At 37.1% G+C, this 22,382-nt stretch overlaps 1 protein-coding gene across 2 annotated transcripts; it reads left to right on the plus strand.

The window, feature by feature from the left end:
• The first annotated feature begins 111 nt into the window (after positions 1 to 111).
• Positions 112 to 21,237, plus strand: LOC138304858 (NEDD8-activating enzyme E1 catalytic subunit-like). Of its 2 annotated transcripts, none has more exons than XM_069245188.1 (16): positions 112 to 233; positions 4,177 to 4,287; positions 4,481 to 4,561; positions 4,853 to 4,935; positions 8,072 to 8,152; positions 9,462 to 9,505; positions 9,771 to 9,835; positions 10,214 to 10,369; positions 10,626 to 10,728; positions 12,535 to 12,648; positions 13,020 to 13,073; positions 13,373 to 13,409; positions 17,225 to 17,306; positions 17,601 to 17,701; positions 17,969 to 18,087; positions 19,736 to 21,237. In XM_069245188.1, exons 2-16 carry the CDS (start codon positions 4,189 to 4,191, stop codon positions 19,831 to 19,833), a joined length of 1,317 nt encoding a protein of 438 aa, XP_069101289.1. In that variant the 5' UTR covers positions 112 to 233; positions 4,177 to 4,188; the 3' UTR covers positions 19,834 to 21,237. The 2 variants fall into 2 exon arrangements, with proteins under 2 accessions (XP_069101289.1, XP_069101290.1); XM_069245189.1 differs by lacking the exon at positions 112 to 233 and adding an exon at positions 243 to 322.
• Positions 21,238 to 22,382: the final 1,145 nt, after the last annotated feature.

The following is a 22,382-nucleotide window of genomic DNA, read 5'->3' on the forward strand; positions in this document are numbered from 1 at the left end:
ATGGTTCAAACATTTATCTTATATTTTTATAATGGTATGCATCCTTTACTATATTCGTTAAATTTAATTGGGAAGATTAACAACAAAATCATATTTATTTTTGACATGATAAGCGGCTGTCAAACGAAATATTGATCTGTGTGATGTGAACGTTTGTTCTTAGCGCTTTTTAAGAAGGGTTAAAAAAGCTTGTGTAGTTTCACTTTGGAGCTTGGAAGCCAAATTCGGCTTTAGTAAGTACTTCTTGCATTCTGTCTAACAAGTGAGAGTTTAGAAAAAAACAATATTGGTTTCAAAGAAACTTTGAGCTTAGATATCAAAGGTATCTGGATTTTATTTAGAGAGAAAGTGTGAGATTTAGATCGTTCTGAAGCACAGGCGTCTGATTATAACAACCTTCCCTTGCATGCCTAACGTATATGTTCATATAACAGTTAGACGTATCCACATCAATCCTAGGGAAAGGTTATTGATTTTTATCCCAAAAAATAGCAGCAAACGCCTATAATTGAAATAAGAAATGTGCACAGTGAAAAGTGTTCTTTTTAGAATGGTTGAAAAAGGTGCAACAAGAGTATTGTTTTCTAAATGTGGGGCTTTAAGACCTTTGTATGGTATATATGTGTCTTGAGTTGAAAACCTCTTAGCAATGGTTCGTATAAAACGAATATATAAATCATACTCTGTCTCCACTTCGTTCCTGGTCCATGGCTCGACAAAGACCATCCTCCCGTCGTTCAGAGCTACATCATTGCAGTTATTATTCATATGGCTGTCAGCAAAAAAAAAAAAAAAAAAAAAAAATAGAAAATAAGTAAATTCACTGGTGATGAATAAATCTTTATCTTTCTTCATCATATTAAGTTATATCAAAAGACTTGGGTTTTTTCAGTGGATTTCTTACCGGGCGCTCAGACTTCTTTAATCTCAGAATCTTTAAATTATAGATAACATCTTTCATCATGTAACATGTAAAAAGCTAACAACAAACGAACAAAAAAAAAAAAAGAAATGCATAGCCACTTCAGGATTTATACTACAGATTTATTTTGGCAGGAAAGCTTGAATACTTTACAAATAATTGTATATAATAAAACAAATATACATCAGTAAAGCACTAGTTTCACTTTGGATGTTATGTGTATGCGCGATATATGTCAGTAGAGCACTAGTTTGACTATGAATTTTATGTATACGTCAATAGAGCACTAGTTTGACTATGAATTTTATGTATACGTCAATAGAGCACTAGTTTGACTGTGAATGTTATGTATACATCAGTAGAGCACTTGTTTGACTATGAATGTTATGTATATGTCAGTAGAGCACTAGTTTGACTGTGACTGTTATGTATACGCCATTAGAGCACTAGTTTGACTGTGAATGTTATGTATACGTCAGTAGAGCACTAGTTTACTGTGAATGTTATGTTTACGTCAGTAGAGCACTAGTTTGACTGTGAATTTTATGTTTATGTCAGTAGAGCATTAGCTATAGCTTAACTGTGACTGTTATGTATAGACCATTAGAGCACTAGTTTACTGTGAATGTTATGTAAATGTATAGGTAGAGCACTAGCTTGACTGTGAATGTTATGTATATGTCAGTAGTGCACTAGTTTACTGTGAATGTTATGTATATGTCAGTAGAGCACTAGTTTGACTGTGAATGTTATGTATATGCCATTGGAGCACTAGTTTGAATGTGAATGTTACCACGGTATGTAAATGTCAGTAGAGAACTAGCTTGACTGTGAATGTTATGTATATGTCAGTAGAGCACTAGTTTGACTGTGACTGTCATGTATACGTCAGTAGAGCACTAGTTTGACTGTGAATGTTATGTATACGTCAGTAGAGCACTAGCTTGACTGTGACTGTTATGTATAAGTCAGTAGAGCACTAGTTTGACTGTGACTGTCATGTATACGTCAGTAGAGCACTAGTTTGACTATGAATGTCATGTATATGGCAGTAGAGCACTAGTTTGACTGTGAATGTTACCACGGTATGTAAATGTCAGTAGAGAACTAGCTTGACTATGAATGTTATGTATATGTCAGTAGAGCACTAGTTTGACTGTGACTGTCATGTATACGTCAGTAGAGCACTAGTTTGACTGTGAATGTTATGTATACGTCAGTAGAGCACTAGCTTGGCTGTGACTGTTATGTATAAGTCAGTAGAGCACTAGTTTGACTGTGACTGTCATGTATATGGCAGTAGAGCACTAGTTTGACTGTGAATGTTACCACGGTATGTAAATGTCAGTAGAGAACTAGCTTGACTATGAATGTTATGTATAAGTCAGTAGAGCACTAGTTTGACTGTGAATGTCATGTATATGTCAGTAGAGCACTAGTTTGACTGTGAATGTTATGTATACGTCAGTAGAGCACTAGTTTGATTGTGAATGTTATGTATATGTCAGTAGAGCATTAGTTTGACTGTGAATGTTATGTAAACGTCAGTAGAGCACTAGTTTGACTGTGACTGTCATGTATACGTCAGTAGAGCACTAGTTTGACTATGAATGTCATGTATATGTCAGTAGAGCACTAGTTTGACTGTGAATGTCATGTATATGTCAGTAGAGCACTAGTTTGACTGTGACTGTCATGTATACGTCAGTAGAGCACTAGTTTGACTGTGAATGTCATGTATATGTCAGTAGAGCACTAGTTTGACTGTGAATGTCATGTATATGTCAGTAGAGCACTAGTTTGACTGTGACTGTCATGTATACGTCAGTAGAGCACTAGTTTGACTATGAATGTCATGTATACGTCAGTAGAGCACTAGTTTGACTGTGAATGTCATGTATATGTCAGTAGAGCACTAGTTTGACTGTGACTGTCATGTATACGTCAGTAGAGCACTAGTTTGACTGTGAATGTTATGTATATGTCAGTAGAGCACTAGTTTGACTGTGAATGTTATGTATATGTCAGTAGAGCACTAGTTTGACTGTGAATGTTATGTATATGTCAGTAGAGCACTAGTTTGACTGTGAATGTTATGTATATGTCAGTAGAGCACTAGTTTGACTGTGAATGTTATTTTTATGTCAGTAGAGCACTAGTTTGACTGAATGTTATGTATACGTCAGTAGAGCACTAGCTTGACTGTGAATGTTATGTATATGTCAGTAGAGCACTAGTTTGACTGTGACTGTCATGTATACGTCAGTAGAGCACTAGTTTGACTATGAATGTCATGTATATGTCAGTAGAGCACTAGTTTGACTGTGAATGTTATGTATATGTCAGTAGAGCACTAGCTTGACTGTGAATGTTATGCATATGTCAGTAGAGCACTAGTTGGACTGTGAATGTCATGTATATGTCAGTAGAGCACTAGTTTGACTGGGAATGTTATGTGTACGTCAGTAGAGCACTAGCTTGACTGTGACTGTTATGTATAAGTCAGTAGAGCACTAGTTTGACTGTGACTATCATGTATACGTCAGTAGAGCACTAGTTTGACTATGAATGTCATGTATATGTCAGTAGAGCACTAGTTTGACTGTGAATGTTATGTATACATCAGTAGAGCACTAGCTTGACTGTGAATGTTATGTATATGTCAGTAGAGCACTAGTTTGACTGTGACTGTTATGTATATGTCAGTAGAGCACTAGTTTGACTATGAATGATATGTATATGTCCATAGAGCACTAGCTTGACTGTGAATGTTATGTATACGCCATTAGAGCACTAGTTTGACTGAATGTTATGCATTTGTGAATAAGTTGCAAATATGAAAGACAAACAATAATATGTACACAAAAATAAAATGGTATGAAAATAAAATGGTTTACAGTGTATAAAATTCTGCTACACCTTAAGGCTTAAATGTCAATTGTTTTATTATATAACAAACAAATAAATTGGAAACTCTCAAGAAAAACTAAAAAGTATTTTATGCTCACTTTTAACTGCTACACCATTTTACAACCACTAGTGGTTTTTACATTTTAGCGTTTTGGCGCCAGATATTAGAAATACCTTGCTAAAACATAATTGTGCTAGCTATTACAGAAAACTGCTTTTCTGTATAATATTATTTATAAATAACCATCATGGTGATTGCACAAATTTGTTTTTGTATTTTTGTTTTTGGCAAAAATAACAAATGAAGAGTGAATTATATATAATACTGGATACATTTATTGCAGGTTGATACATTTATGATGGAATCTGATTGGACCAATCGCTGGAATCATGTACAGAAGTTTTTGGAGAGAGGTGGACCTTTTGCCCATCCAGATTTTGAACCAAGTCCTGAGGTAAAATATTCAGTCTCAGCTAAACTAAAGATGTATACTTTCTTGATTAATCATAAATTGTCTGGATATTGAAATGCAGTATAGAACTCAACTGTGTATCTTGATTTTACATATTGTATTGATAAAATATATTACATTAATGTAGTAGTAAACTGTATAGGGAATACAGTTATACCTCTTTTCTCCCGAGCAGTCACTATCCTTCCTCCAAGAAGTATGTAAGATCCTGGTGATAGGAGCTGGGGGACTGGGATGTGAACTCCTCAAGGACCTGGTGAGGCACATAATAGAAATGGAGCCATTATTGATCTTTGTATTTGAAACTATAATACTAATTTGAAAATTTGGAATTCAAAAAAGAAATAAAATTCTATTAAGGAATTAATAACAGTCCTGTCAGAAAAACTGTGCTAAAAAACTGTTTCATCATGCAGATATAACATATACTAACTGAATCAAAATCAATAAGTTCATTTTCTTGTGGTTGCTTTTATAAAACAATAATGAGATTTCATAATCAGATTTTATTTTTTGTTATATAATAAAACTTTCCATTGTTTTTCAGGCTTTAATGGGTTTTCAAAATATTACTGTAATTGATATGGACACGATCGACCTCTCAAATCTCAACAGACAATTCCTGTTCAGGTATAACAAAATCTCTAACATGTTACCTCTTGTTAGACATGCTGCTAAATGAGGCACATTTAAAACAATACATGTTACCTCTTCTTAGACATGCTGCTAAATGAGGCACATTTAAAACAATACATGTTACCTCTTTTTAGACATGCTGCTAAATGAGGCACATTTAAAACAATACATGTTACCTCTTTTTAGACATGCTGCTAAATGAGGCACATTTAAAACAATACATGTTACCTCTTCTTAGACATGCTGCTAAATGAGGCACATTTAAAACAATACATGTTACCTCTTCTTAGACATGCTGCTAAATGAGGCACATTTAAAACAATACATGTTACCTCTTCTTAGACATGCTGCTAAATGAGGCACATTTAAAACAATACATGTTACCTCTTCTTAGACATGCTGCTAAATGAGGCACATTTAAAACAATACATGTTACCTCTTCTTAGACATGCTGCTAAATGAGGCACATTTAAAACAATACATGTTACCTCTTTTTAGACATGCTGCTAAATGAGGCACATTTTAAAACAATACATGTTACCTCTTTTTAGACATGCTGCTAAATGAGGCACATTTAAAACAATACATGTTACCTCTTCTTAGACATGCTGCTAAATGAGGCACATTTAAAACAATACATGTTACCTCTTTTTAGACATGCTGCTAAATGAGGCACATTTAAAACAATACATGTTACCTCTTTTTAGACATGCTGCTAAATGAGGCACACTTAAAACAATACATGTTACCTCTTTTTAGACATGCTGCTAAATAAGGCACATTTAAAACAATACATGTTACCTCTTCTTAGACATGCTGCTAAATGAGGCACATTTAAAACAATACATGTTACCTCTTCTTAGGCATGCTGCTAAATGAGGCACATTTAAAACAATACATGTTACCTCTTCTTAGACATGCTGCTAAATGAGGCACACTTAAAACAATACATGTTACCTCTTTTTAGACATGCTGCTAAATAAGGCACATTTAAAACAATACATGTTACCTCTTCTTAGACATGCTGCTAAATGAGGCACACTTAAAACAATACATGTTACCTCTTCTTAGACATGCTGCTAAATGAGGCACATTTAAAACAATACATGTTATCTCTTTTTAGACATGCTGCTAAATGAGGCACATTTAAAACAATACATGTTACCTCTTCTTAGACATGCTGCTTAATGAGGCACATTTAAAACAATACATGTTACCTCTTCTTAGACATGCTGCTAAATGAGGCACATTTAAAACAATACATGTTACCTCTTCTTAGACATGCTGCTAAATGAGGCACATTTAAAACAATACATGTTACCTCTTCTTAGACATGCTGCTAAATGAGGCACATTTAAAACAATACATGTTACCTCTTTTTAGACATGCTGCTAAATGAGACAATTCTTGTTACTGTAAGTAGTTGTTGCCTTGTTGTGCCATATAAACACTGCGAGAAAACTTGAATGGTTTATTTGTCAGTGGATATTTAGGTCACTTTTAAAAGTGAACTTTAACTACAGAATAAGGTTCCACAAGTCTGCCATTCAGTGACTACTAAATAGACCGTTAGCTCACCTGGCCCGAAGGGCCGGTGAGCTTATGTCATGGCGCGGCGTCCGTCGTCCGTCCGTCCATCCGTCCATCCGTCAACATTTCCTTTAAATCGCTACTAGTCATAGAGTTCTGCATGGATTGTAACCAAATTTGGCTACAAACATCCTTTGGGGAAGGGGAACAGAACTTGTATAAATTTTGGCACTGACCCCCCAGGGGCAGAAGGGGCGGGGCCCAATAGGGAAAATAGAGGTAAATCCTATAAATCGCTTCTTGTTCTAGAGTTCTGAATGGATTGTGACCAAATTTGGCCACAAACATCCTTGGGGGAATGGGAACAGAACTTGTATAAATTTTGGCTCTGACCCCCCGGGGGAAGGGGGGGCGGGCCCAATATGGAAAATAGAGGTAAATCAGATAAATTGCTACTTGTCCTAGAGTTCCGCATGGATTGTGACCCAATTTGGCCACAAACATCCATGTGGGAAGTGGAACAGAACTTGTATAAATTTTTGCTCTGACTCCCCCGGGGGCAGGAGGGGGGCCCAATAGGGGAATTAGAGGTAAATCCTATAAATTGCTACTTGTACTAGAGTTCTGCATGGATTTTAACCAAATTTGGTCACAAATGTTCTTGGGAGAAGGGGAACAGAACTTGTATAAATTTTGGCTCTGACCCCTCGGAGGAAGGAGGGGCGGGGCCCAATAGGGAAAATAGAGGTAAATCCTATAAATCGCTTCTTGTTCTAGAGTTCTGAATGGATTGTGACCAAATTTGGCCACAAACATCCTTGGGGGAATGGGAACAGAACTTGTATAAATTTTGGCTCTGACCCCCCGGGGGAAGGAGGGGCGGGGCCCAATATGGAAAATAGAGGTAAATCCGATAAATCGCTACTTGTCCTAGAGTTCCGCATGGATTGTGACCCAATTTGGCCACAAACATCCATGTGGGAAGTGGAACAGAACTTGTATAAATTTTTGCTCTGACTCCCCCGGGGGCAGGAGGGGGGCCCAATAGGGGAATTAGAGGTAAATCCTATAAATTGCTACTTGTACTAGAGTTCTGCATGGATTTTAACCAAATTTGGTCACAAATGTTCTTGGGAGAAGGGGAACAGAACTTGTATAAATTTTGGCTCTGACCCCTCGGGGGAAGGAGGGGCGGGGCCCAATATGGAAAATAGAGGTAAATCCTATAAATCGCTACTTGTCCTAGAGTTCTGCATGGATTGTGACCAAACTTGGCCACAAACATCCTTGGGGGAAGGGGAACAGAACTTGTATAAAATTTGGCTCTGACCCCCCGGGGGAAGGAGGGGTGGGGCCCAATAGGGGAATTAGATGTAAATATTCAAATTCCTTCAGAAAAGAAACAATGAACTTGTATTCAGAACATTACTTGGCATTACAAACCAGGTGAGCGATACAGGCCCTCTGGGCCTCTTGTTTTTCATGCTGTTGCCTCTAGTTCTGGTAAATTACTTTCTATCTAATAATAAACAATAATTATTATTCATATTATATTTCTTGAAGATTATTAAGGAAAAAAGGCAAATTCCTGATTTTTTAGGAGAAAAGATGTTGGGAAGTCCAAGGCAGAAGTAGCTGCAGAGTTTATCAACAACCGAGTGCCTGGGTGTAAAGTTGTGCCGTATCCTTTAACTGTGCATTAATTTTAATTACATTTTAAAGGGACATGAACCTAAATAAACCATAAAAATTGGAGCAAATAAATTTATTTTAATGGAAATTCCATCTTTCTGTATTTTGAACCAGCCTGGTCGAATTGTGCGGACTGCAGTGTGATAAAATTAGTAGTGTTGAACTTTAGTGACCCACAATACACTGCACAAATTAAATGAACGTAAACAAAATGGTTGGTCGAAAATGTGGGTGAAGCGAACACAAACAAATTCGATAGAAAACTGATTACGACAAGAGTCAGTAAAGTGCACGATTAGGAAAGTAGGTAAATATAGATGGATCGCTTCAATGCAAGACAGGTGAGCACTTTCATATTTGTGTGATGTACAAATAGAAAATGACAGTCTATTTTTATCATTTTTGGGGTAGGTGTTCCCCACGTTTTCCTGTGGTTTTAGATTACCAATCATTGTAATAAAATAGTCAATAAACATCTGAAAATTGTATCTAAACATACAGAACAACTTATTTTAGGTTCATGTCCCTTTAAGGTTTTATGTTATGCTATTATGTCGGTAGGTGCTAACATGAATATTAGAATCTGTAGGTTGTTGGTGCTAACATGAATATTAGAATCTGTAGGTTGTTGGTGCTAACATGAATATTAGAATCTGTAGGTTGTTGGTGCTAACATGAATATTAGAATCTGTAGGTTGTTGGTGCTAACATGAATATTAGAATCTGTAGGTTGTTGGTGCTAACATGAATATTAGAATCTGTAGGTTGTTGGTGCTAACATGAATATTAGAATCTGTAGGTTGTTGGTGCTAACATGAATATTAGAATCTGTAGGTTGTTGGTGCTAACATGAATATTAGAATCTGTAGGTTGTTGGTGCTAACATGAATATTAGAATCTGTAGGTTGTTGGTGCTAACATGAATATTAGAATCTGTAGGTTGTTAGTGCTAACATGAATTTTAAAATCCTTAGGTTGTCGGTGCTAAAATGAATTTCCCAATGGAATAAAAAGATAAGGTTTTGATTAGCTCTATAGATATACCAGTATTACCTTCTGTTTATCCTGAAACATATAAATCATCTTTTGTATACATTCAGTTTAAGAAAAGTGATTTTGCAATATATTTGTAAGTTGTAAAAGATTTTATCATATTAACATATATTCATGTATTGGGAAATAATTTAATTATGGAATCCTTCCTAAATTAAAATAGACTACATGCTTTATATGAACGTTTTAGTTCTGAACACTTTCCTTTTTTATGAACAAAATTTCAATTCCTTAACTGTTTCTAGTCATAATTGCAAAATTCAGGAATTTGACGAATCGTTTTATAGACGTAAGTTTACTGATTAATTGATACCAGTATGGTTGGAATTTTTTCCCACCTTTTTGACATTAAAAACAACTATTTTATTCTATCATGGTAACCCTTTATAGAACTTTGGAGTATAAATTTGGAGTGTCAATATGGGGTATGAAGATGTTTTACAGGAATTACTTTGAAAATAAAAATAATGTAGATTCTTTGTATGTTTGTCTAATATGTTCCTTTTCTCATTATATGTAATACCTTACTTACCAGGTATTTTTTCTCTCCACAGAATTCCATATAATTGTGTGTGGTCTTGATTCCATCATTGCCAGGCGATGGATGAACGGCATGCTGGTACAGACATTTGTATTGTTTTAGTAGAATCATCCCTCAGCGTAAAGCTGTAATTTTGATAATTTCATGTAATTACATGTACATATCGGAGAATATTTCGAGAACCAGTTAACAGGGTTAAGTATTCTTATATGCTGGTTTCCTAGTGTATATCTAATTTATACAAATTGTCATAACTATTTTGTATGCTGTAAAATATCCCTCTATTGGACTGCGCTAGAGGATATCTGTAAAAATATTTTATATATCATATAGTTGGTTAAAACACCCTGATAAAATAATAAGAAAAAACATCACAAGTATGGAGTCTGGATAGATATAACCATAAGTTGTATTTCACCTGTAATGTGTATTACTAATTCGTAGTATAACTAACAGGTGAGCATGCTGAGTTATGAGGATGGTGAACTGGACCAGAGTACAATCATACCGATGATTGACGGAGGAACAGAGGGATTCAAGGGTAACGCTAGGGTCATTTTCCCCGGGATGACTGCCTGTGTAGAATGTACACTTGATTTATACCCACCTCAGGTAACATCTTAATTACTTGTTAACATTCTGATATTACCCATAATCCTCTGGATAGCTGGTTGGTTTTTCTCTTTGTACTATTGACTATATATAGTTCATTCTTCAAGATCATCAATCATCATTTCTATCGCAGTTGAATTTTCAAACATCATTCTCTCCGATAATGTTCATTTTTCTATCGCACCTAATAAAGATTTCCCAATATTTACTCCTCTATTGCCAATGTTCAAAGGTTACCCACAATCCTGTGTTACAGGTGAATTTTCCACTATGTACTATTGCACACACGCCAAGGTTACCAGAGCACTGTATAGAATATGTCAGGATCCTTCTTTGGCCAAAAGAAGAACCATTTGGAGGTAAATAATGTTAACCATATTTTGGTCTTGATTTTTATGTACTTGTAAAATTACCTTATACCTATATATAATTTTGTTAGTTGAGTCTTCTTCTAGCCCTTCAAATCTATGTACTGAGTTCAAGCAACTTGAGGCAGTTGCTTTGCACTAAATTCAAAATAACAAGTAAAACTCAACCAATCAAATTGAAAGTAAAGACGTCTTCATTTAGGTTTACTATGTTAATAGAAGGATAATAGGTATGTATTGGTGCTGTGTCACTGACTTACATGTATGTTTCACTTTGGTGTTAGCGGGGGTGAAGATAGATTGACTTACTTGTATGTTTCACTTTGGTGTTAGCAGGGGTGAAGATAGATTGACTTACATGTATGTTTCACTTTGGTGTTAGCGGGGGTGAAGATAGACTGACTTACATGTATGTTTCACTTTGGTGTTAGCGGGGGTGAAGATAGACTGACTTACATGTATGTTTCACTTTGGTGTTAGCGGGGGTGAAGATAGACTGACTTACTTGTATGTTTCACTTTGGTGTTAGCGGGGGTGAAGATAGACTGACTTACATGTATGTTTCACTTTTGGGTTAGCGGGGGTGAAGATAGACTGACTTACATGTATGGTTCACTTTGGTGTTAGCAGGGGTGAAGATAGACTGACTTACCGGTACATGTTTGTTTCACTTTGGTGTTAGCGGGGGTGAAGATAGACTGACTTACATGTATGTTTCACTTTGGTGTTAGCAGGGGTGAAGATAGATTGACTTACATGTATGTTTCACTTTGGTGTTAGCGGGGGTGAAGATAGATTGACTTACATGTATGTTTCACTTTGGTGTTAGCGGGGGTGAAGATAGATTGACTTACATGTATGTTTCACTTTGGTGTTAGCGGGGGTGAAGATAGATTGACTTACTTGTATGTTTCACTTTGGTGTTAGCTGGGTTGAAGATAGATTGACTTACATGTATGTTTCACTTTGGTGTTAGCGGGGGTGAAGATAGACTGACTTACATGTATGTTTCACTTTGGTGTTAGCGGGGGTGAAGATAGACTGACTTACATGTATGTTTCACTTTGGTGTTAGCGGGGGTGAAGATAGATTGACTTACATGTATGTTTCACTTTGGTGTTAGCGGGGGTGAAGATAGACTGACTTACATGTATGTTTCACTTTGGTGTTAGCGGGGGTGAAGATAGACTGATACTTACATGTATGTTTCACTTTGGTGTTAGCAGGGGTGAAGATAGACTGACTTACTTGTATGTTTCACTTTGGTGTTAGCGGGGTGAAGATAGACTGACTTACTTGTATGTTTCAGGGGGTGAAGATAGACTGACTTACTTGTATGTTTCACTTTGGTGTTAGCGGGGGTGAAGATAGATTGACTTACTTGTATGTTTCACTTTGGTGTTAGCGGGGGTGAAGATAGACTGACTTACATGTATGTTTCACTTTGGTGTTAGCGGGGGTGAAGATAGATTGACTTACTTGTATGTTTCACTTTGGTGTTAGCAGGGGTGAAGATAGATTGACTTACTTGTATGTTTCACTTTGGTGTTAGCGGGGGTGAAGATAGACTGACTTACTTGTATGTTTCACTTTGGTGTTAGCGGGGGTGAAGATAGACAGACTTACATGTATGTTTCACTTTGGTGTTAGCAGGGGTGAAGATAGATTGACTTACATGTATGTTTCACTTTGGTGTTAGCGGGGGTGAAGATAGATTGACTTACATGTATGTTTCACTTTGGTGTTAGCGGGGTTGAAGATAGATTGACTTACATGTATGTTTCACTTTGGTGTTAGCGGGGTTGAAGATAGATGGGGATGACCCAATACATATCAAGTGGATTATGGAGAAGAGTTTAGAGAGAGCAAATGAGTTTAACATCACCGGAATTACCTACAGGCTAACACAAGGTAGGTTATATATAATTCATGCTTTTAATATCATAAAATACAAATGAATAGTACACTGTATATGCCTTTTTACAGGTAACCAATCATCAGTCATCTCATGTTTAACATTATTTTTTTAGCAATACCAATACATCATCAAAATTAACCTAGGAATATATGTAGTGAACATGCTATTTAATCTTCAAATGCAATGTATTTTTTCTCTAGATCAATATGTACATAGCAATAGAAGAAGACTGAAAATTTAAAAAGACGTAAAATGACAGGCGGTTAGCCACATTAGACAGGTGGTTGATATGCACAGTGTCATTATATAGTCCTGAGAGCAGGTTTGACTGTAGTAAATGTAAATCTGTCTCATTATGTTTTAGGTGTTGTGAAGAGAATTATTCCAGCTGTAGCATCAACAAATGCACTTATTGCAGGTACAATTGTTTGACATACATTAGTTCAGTTAAAAACACTACCTCACATGTGTGGAAGAGGAATACCTCTACGTTCTATTATATTGGAGGAAGCAGAATGGTAGATAGTTTTTCATGCACTATTTTGTCATAAAGATATATCACAGAATTTAGAAGAAATCACTTTTTTGAACTAATTAAATGAAGAATTTGAGGAATTTCAATTCTTTCAAAATGATGTTTAACCAAATGTACACATTGTTTGTTTAATATTTGCTTTATTGATTATTTAATATATTTAATTCAATGTTTACTTTCAGCTGCCTGTGCAACTGAGGTTTTTAAGATTGCAACAAGGTAGGTTTATCTTCATTCTCAGTATTCTACCTAATTATCCCCCGTGAAACGCGTTTGCGGGGGATATTGATTTGGGCTCTGTCCGTCCGTGCGTGCGTGTCGTCCGTCCGTCCGTCCGAGTATCGTTTCCGGGCTATAACTCCTAAACCGTTCAACTTGGCTACACGAAACTTTCTGTACATGTTAGGCTAGTGCTCTAGTTGTGCCTTTTGCTAATGGGAACCTTTCATTTTCGATACTTTTTCTGTTACCATGGAAACTTATTCAAAAATACCATATTATTAAAGTTTCCTTTCTATTCCGGGCTATAACTCGAAAACCGTTCAACTTGGCTACACAAAACTTTCTGTACATGTTAGGCTAGTGCTCTAGTTGTGCCTTTTTCTAATGGGAACCTTTCATTTTCAATACTTTTTCTGTTACCATGGAAACTTATTAAAAAATACTTATTAAAGTTTCCTTTCTAATAACCGAAAAATACTTTACTTTCTGTAAAGTAGGCTAGTTTCCTTAATGGGAACCTTTATTTCGATCCGGGCTATAAAGTTTCCTTTCTCGGGCTATAACTCGAAAACCGTTCAACTTGGCTACACGAAACTTTCTGTACATGTTAGGCTAGTGCTCTAGTTGTGCCTTTTGCTAATGGGAACCTTTCATTTTCGATACTTTTTCTGTTACCATGGAAACTTATTCAAAAATACTATATTATTAAAGTTTCCTTTCTATTCCGGGCTATAACTCGAAAACCGTTCAACTTGGCTACACGAAACTTTCTGTACATGTTAGGCTAGTGCTCTAGTTGTGCCTTTTTCTAATGGGAACCTTCCATTTTCAATACTTTTTCTGTTACCATGGAAATTTATTAAAAAATACCATATTATTAAAGTTTCCTTTCTATTCCGGGCTATAATCGAAACCATTCAACTTTCTGTACATGTTAGGCTAGTGCTCTAGTTGTGCCTTTTGCTAATGGGAACCTTTCATTTTCGATACTTTTTCTGTTACTTTTAAATGTCATGTTACTGGAGAGCGGATATATTGTTGTATGAATTTATTCAAGGACAATACTAAGCTCTGTTCAAATAGTTAAACCTACATGGATGACAATATCAAAATTTAAACTCTTAGTTACAATGAGCTTTATTTATTTTATGTTTGAGCTTTCATACACAACTGGGCGCGGGGGATAATGCCAAGCTTTGCGGCTCCTTGTTACAGTAGTTAATTGTTGTACATTTGTACTTTTATATGTCAGTATGTTTGGTTTAATGAGACTCGGACAGTGCTTCCTCAGCTATGGTCAGTATCAGGGTCAGACAGTGCTTCCTCTGCTATGGTCAGTATCAGGGTCAGATAGTGCTTCCTCTACTAATGCCAGTATCAGGGTCAGATAGTGCTTCCTCTGCTACGGTCAGTATCAGGGTCAGACAGTGCTTCCTCTGCTATGGTCAGTATCAGGGTCAGACAGTGCTTCCTCTGCTATGGTCAGTATCAGGGTCAGATAGTGCTTCCTCTGCTATGGTCAGACAGTGCTTCCTCTGCTATGGTCAGTATCAGGGTCAGACAGTGCTTCCTCTGCTATGGTCAGTATCAGGGTCAGACAGTGCTTCCTCTGCTATGGTCAGTATCAGGGTCAGACAGTGCTTCCTCTGCTATGGTCAGTATCAGGGTCAGACAGTGCTTCCTCTGCTATGGTCAGTATCAGGGTCAAATAGTGCTTCCCCTGCTGTGATCAGTTTCAGGGTCAGACAGTGCTTCCTCTGCTATGGTCAACAGGTTAGTATCAGGTTCAGATAATGCTTCCTCTGCTATGGTACAGTGCTTCCCTGGTCAGTATCAGGGTCAGATAGTGCTTCCTCTGCTATGGTCAGGATCAGGGTCAGACAGTGCTTCCTCTGCTATGGTCCAGATCTGGTCAGTGAGTGCTTCCTCTGCTATGTCAGTATCAGGGTCAGACAGTGCTTCCTCTGCTATGGTCAGTATCAGGGTCAGACAGTGCTTCCTCTGCTATGGTCAGTATCAGGGTCAGACAGTGCTTCCCCTGCTATGGCGGATGTAGTTTCAGGGTCAGACAGTGCTTCCCCTGCAGATCAGTCAATAGTGCTTCCTCTGCTATGGTCAGGAGTGCTTCCTCTGCTATGTCAGTGCAGAAGTGCTTCCTCTGCTATGGTCAGTATCAGGGTCAGATAGTGCTTCCTCTGCTATGGTCAGTATCAGGGTCAGATAGTGCTTCCTCTGCTATGGTCAGTATCAGGGTCAGACAGTGCTTCCTCTGCTATGGTCAGTATCAGGGTCAGACAGTGCTTCCTCTGCTATGGTCAGTATCAGGGTCAGACAGTGCTTCCTCTGCTATGGTCAGTATCAGGGTCAGACAGTGCTTCCTCTGCTATGGTCAGTATCAGGGTCAGATAGTGCTTCCTCTGCTATGGTCAGTATCAGGGTCAGATAGTGCTTCCTCTGCTATGGTCAGTATCAGGGTCAGACAGTGCTTCCTCTGCTATGGTCAGTATCAGGGTCAGACAGTGCTTCCTCTGCTATGGTCAGTATCAGGGTCAGACAGTGCTTCCTCTGCTATGGGTCATATCAGGGTCAGAAGTGCTTCCTCTGCTATGGTCAGTATCAGGGTCAGATAGTGCTTCCTCTGCTATGGTTAGTATCTCAGGGTCAGATAGTGCTTCCTCTGCTATGGTCAGTATCAGGGGTCAGATCGTCAGTGCTTCCTCTGCTATGGTCAGTATCAGGGTCAGACAGTGCTTCCTCTGCTACGGTCAGTATCAGGGTCAGACAGTGCTTCCTCTGCTACGGTCAGTATCAGGGTCAGACAGTGCTTCCTCTGCTATGGTCAGTATCAGGGTCAGACAGTGCTTCCTCTGCTATGGTCAGTATCAGGGTCAGACAGTGCTTCCTCTGCTATGGTCAGTATCAGGGTCAGACAGTGCTTCCTCTGCTATGGTCAGTATCAGGGTCAGACAGTGCTTCCTCTGCTACAGTCAGTATCAGGTTCAGACAGTCCTTTCTTTGCTACGGCAAGTGTCAGGGTCAGACAGTCCTTCCTTTGCTATGGTTAGTATCAGGGTCAGACAGTGCTTCCTCTGCTACGGCCAGTATCAGGGTCAGACATTGCTTCCTCTACTAATGCCAGTATCAGGGTCAGACAGTCCTTTCTTTGCTACGGCCAGTATCAGGGTCAGACAGTGCTTCCTCTGCTATGGTCAGTATCAGGGTCAGACATTGCTTCCTCTACTAATGCCAGTATCAGGGTCAGACAGTCCTTTCTTTGCTACGGCCAGTGTCAGGGTCAGACAGTCCTTCCTTTGCTATGGTTAGTATCAGGGTCAGACAGTGCTTCCTCTGCTACGGCCAGTATCAGGGTCAGACAGTGCTTCCTCTGCTGTGGACAGTATCGAGGCCAAGCAAAATCACTTGTTAACTTATCTTGTAGATTTGGTGTCCAGACGAGGTATTTTGAATCGTAGTTGTGTGCATAGTAGACTTCCCAGGCATGCCTAGTAGAATGTTCTATAATTTCATTGTATTTAACCAGCTAAAATAAGGTGAAGACATAACATCAGAGTGAGACTGTATTGATATCAGTGTTATCAAATAGACTTTCATATACGGTTTATATTTTCTGTGCAAGTGAATACTTAATCTAATTGTCATGCAACATTATACAGTTATAAAATTTAGCAACCAAATATATATGGTAATTATATAGAGCATATATTATATGCTGTAAGACACTAAAATTTCTGAATAGAAAGACAATAACTAGTGTTCTGTGATCTTTATAGCTGGTTTTGTTGTTGTTGCAGTTGCTGCTTACCCCTGAGTAACTACATGAACTTCAGTGATACAGAAGGAATATACACCTACACATTTGAGGCCATGCGTAAGGTTTGTAGTGCTTACTTCTGGTATTTTTTTCTGAGTGGTCTGATATGTGTTATCTCCTATAATCAATCAATGTCATTCAAAGAGTATCTTTTGTATATGGGAGAAAAAGAATCATTCCGAACCAATGAGGGTGTAACAACGAAATCACAACCCTCATGGGATTTCCTCGGGTTGGACATTCATGAATTACCCCTCTGGTTGTGATTTCGTTGTCACAACCTCTAGATAGGAAAAGATGCTATTAGTCCATTATTAGATCTGATCTCACTTTACTCTTTTTGTGTTTATTTTTAGGAAGACTGTATGGCCTGCAGCAGTATACCACAGAACCTGAATTTCTCCGAGACGGACAAACTACAAGATATACTTACATACCTCATGGAAAGTCATGAATAGTAAGTAGATAAGATATTAATTATATTTCATATACCTTATCAAATTCCATGAGCAGTATGTTTTTGGTAATGGTGTTTTTTTTTTAAATTTAATTTTCAATGATTATCCTTATCTTGTTCTTGTAGTATGTGGACATTTTTAACCTTAGATCACCAATCAATTAACAATGTGCTAAAGGTCTTTTATTTAATAAATACTTTTAAATCCATTTCAAAATCATGCTTTTTCTTGGATTTGTTTTAAAAGATGTTTTGTATTTGTTCAGGTCAAATGAAATCTCCTGGAATGACAACATCAATCAACGGGGCCAATAAAACGCTGTACATGCAAACTGTAAAATCTATAGAGGAACGGACGAGGGCGAATCTCAAACTAACTCTTAAAGGTACGTTCAGGTGAACAGAGAAATCTATCAACAAACAGACAACAACAAATCTGAAACAGCCAAAGCCGCCATCTTGAAAGCACTTTTTGAACTTCTTCTCAAGTTCTACCTGGTGCGATTTGGCTGAAACTTGCATGAAAAATGATCCTGACATGGTCCCGACAAAGTGTTGTTATTTTTCGGGTCGATCCGAAAAACCAAGATGGTCTCCACAAGCCGCCATCTTTAAAACACATTTTGAACTTCTTCTCAAGTTCTACCAGTGCGATTTGGCTGATAAACTTGCATGAAATGATCTGACATGGTCCCAACAAAGTGTTGTTACATCTCATGGTTGATCCCAAATCGAAGATGGCTACCATGACACTATATCTAATTAAACTTCCTACATGTTAAGGCCCTTTGGCCTCTTGTTTGAAAGAAAATTTGTTGAAAGAAATTGAAAATGATCCTGACATGTTCCTGACAAAGTGACACCATATGAAATTAAATTTACTATTGCCAAGGCAGTCAGATGACACGTTAAGGCCCTTTGGGCCTCTTGTTTAAATTTAATTTTCAATGATTATCCTTATCTTGTTCTTGTAGTATGTGGACATTTTTAACCTTAGATCACCAATCAATTAACAATGTGCTAAAGGTCTTTTATTTAATAAATACTTTTAAATCCATTTCAAAATCATGCTTTTTCTTGATTTGGTTTTAATAGGATACATTGTTTTGTATTGTTCTGTCAAATCGAAATTCTCCTGGAATGGACAAAATCAATCAACTGGTGGGCCAATAAAAACGCTGTACATGCAAACTGTTCAAAAATCTATAGGGAACGGACGAAGGAGCGAATCTCAAACTAACTCTTAAAGGTACGTTCAGGTGAACAGAGAAATCTATCAACAAAACAGACAACACAACTGAAATCTGAATACTGTACTCTTAAAGCTATATATACAGGTATGCTGAAATCTTTGGAGAAGCTAATAAGGACCAATTTTGATGTTACTAGTAACAATTATGAATTATTTCTATAGCTCTGAATAATCTGACTTTGAAGATGGCTTTAGACCTGCATGCAGATGTTGAGCATACAATATATGACTGACAGTTTTTTTTTCTTAGATGACCTTTGGCTTCAGTCAAGGTCAAGGTCAAAAATATATTCCATTTGACAAACATTATTCTCTATCAAAAAACAGGCGCAGACAAATGGGTATTTTTCTTCAGTTACAGAAGTTCCTTACTTTACATCATTACACATCATTGAAAAGTCTGAGCTTCAAATTTTACTTCAAGATAAAAAATTTAAAATTAATTAATTGTGTCCCGAAAAAAAACTCTGTAGCACTACTATATGGAATGAAGTAATGATTGTGCATGCACCAAAAGCAAATTAATGATCTTATATTATTTTTTGTGTTAATTAGATATATATATATATATATATTGTACATGATTAAACACCAACTTTTGTTCAAATGATGAGTACCGGTATAATTTATGCTGTCGGCGGTGGAGCTTCTTTAATAAAAATGCAGGTGATCATGCCAATTTTACTTATATAAAAAATGCATTTACAATAGACATGTACCAGTGAGAAAACAAGATATTTATAACTTGTTATATTCATACCGTTCTATTGTTTCCATTACAGAATTAGGCCTTGTAGATGGACAGGAACTTTATGTAGCTGATCCCACCACACCAGCTACAGTGACCTTTAAACTGCAACTCGGCTCTAACATGGAGTGAACTAATAGGACAAAGTGTTAGTACATGTCCATTGCGAATGTTACACCAATAGGACAAAGTGTTAGTACATGTACATTGCAAATGTTACACCAATAGGACAAAGTGTTAGTACATGTCCATTGCGAATGTTACACCAATAGGACAAAGTGTTAGTACATGTACATTGCGAATGTTACACCAATAGGACAAAGTGTTAGTACATGTACATTGCGAATGTTACACCAATAGGACAAAGTGTTAGTACATGTACATTGCGAATGTTACACCAATAGGACAAAGTGTTAGTACATGTACATTGCAAATGTTACACCAATAGGACAAAGTGTTAGTACATGTACATTGCGAATGTTACACCAATAGGACAAAGTGTGTTAGTACATGTACATTGCGAATGTTACACCAATAGGACAAAGTGTTAGTACATGTACATTGCAAATGTTACACCAATAGGACAAAGTGTTAGTACATGTACATTGCAAATGTTACACCAATAGGACAAAGTGTTAGTACATGTACATTGCAAATGTTACACCAATAGGACAAACTATGCATCTCTGACATAAACCCAATTGTGAACTTTTGAATCAGTCTGACATCAAATGGTAGGGAGAATAAAGTAATAAATACACAGCTTACCTATAGTGCCAAGATGATCCAGCGTTCTGTTAACACGGGTGAGGACAGAACCTTATTGAGGAGGAAGCATGTCAAGGATATAAACGTTGGCTGTATCACAGCTAGACTTGTAGTCATGTTGGTTATGTCTTAATTCTCTTTTACCTGTGAACTAATCCTAATTCTATTTACCCAGGTACATTATACATGTGAACTAATCCACTAACTGTAGGTAAATGTGGTGTTCAGTCCTGTAAACTTCTATATTTTAGCAGCGATCATATCCATATGGTGCTTTGCTCCCTGGTTTTGTGCCATTGCATTTTCTGTACAACTTTATATCAAATTACTGTGAATGTACAAATTAATCATTCCTCTTTGCCAGCAGACTGTATAATGGTGTTGATCTGTCTGTCACTTCCACCTACATGACATTGTATTGTTGAGTATATATACCAAGGTTAGTGTAAATTGTAGATAAACCATCATTTAAGATAACCATTATTATTTCTGGGAAATGTTGTTCTGCTTGAAAAATTATTGAAATATTTCCAATTTAGTTTGATTATACAATAAATACTTCCCACTGGCTAGCTAGAAGGGTTAACCTTTCTGGTGTTATAGTTGTATTCTCTACACAAATTGATTTTGAAATGAAAATAGCTATGTACAGTAGATGTGAAAGAAGTTGGTATGTATACATGTGATGTACAAGTTTATTATGTAAAAGCTGTGATAAAAAGTGCTAATTATTTTGTAGAATTTGTCAATAAACTGTCAACATGAGAACCATTGGTCCTGTGTTATTACATCAAACAATATGAATGACAGGTCACTCAATGCAGCTGTATCCAGTTTTGAGATACTTAAACAACTTGGGCTAAGTATATGTTTAGTCTGGCATTCTGCTAATTGTGAAGTCACAGCAATCGAAAGGTAGGACTTATTGTCCATAGGCAGTGGAAATGTAGCAAATTCCAGCATCTTTCCTCTAGCTGTCAAAAAGCTATCCAAAGCCATGTTGAACCTTGGCATGGTATCGGTCTATAACCGTATACATTGCAGAAGCCTGGTACATCCTCAAATGACCATAGCTGTCTGGATGATTACAATATTGTGCTTCATAGCTAATCTGGAAGGATAAGTCCACCATTTTGATGTTAAATTATATATATATATACACATGTAGAGTGCAATCTAAATCCGCTCCACTACAATACTCTGTATTATGCTCCATGAGTGCAATCTCATCAAAGAAGCCAAAAAGGTGGATAATGATAATTAGCTTTTCAACGGTTGACAATATCCCATACTGATTAAATCACAGAATGAATGTCCCATTACTTAACAGCATGGGCCAGTTAGTTAAGGACATGCCATGTTAAAATGGTGGAGGAAAACTGGCCAAAAACCACTGACTACTATCTTGTTACTATCCCACGTGATTGAAAGTTGTTTGAATGCAACTATAAAAGTGTCAAAGCCCAGAGGCAATCCTGTCCACCTTATCCAGCATAGTCAGAAGTATTTTAAAACAAATTTGGACCTTGTGACATTTAATCCATGTATATCATTTCTTTGGAAACCTAGTTACTTATAATACTTGTAAACAGGATGATTTTGTTGCTATCAAATTTTAGTGCAGTCAGAAATTACAACTGAAGTAATTGCTATGCTAAACGACCTATAGAAAAAGCAAGTTAGTGCGATCATACAGGCTAAACAGCTTAAATCCAATATCCAGGGTTCAAAATATAAATTTTTCAGTACCAATCTTGGCTTGAGGAAAGAGTAAGATCTCGTTTACAGCGAGTGAACCGAAAGCGTGTACACGCCGTTTACTTAAACTACCTACCAGCTACGGTTCACTTGTACAGGCCATGCTGAAAAAAGCCCTGGATGTGTATACATTCAAACACAAAGATAGACTGTTG

Source organism: Argopecten irradians, chromosome 12 (assembly GCF_041381155.1).
Source record: "Argopecten irradians isolate NY chromosome 12, Ai_NY, whole genome shotgun sequence".
Lineage (NCBI taxonomy): Eukaryota > Metazoa > Mollusca > Bivalvia > Pectinida > Pectinidae > Argopecten > Argopecten irradians.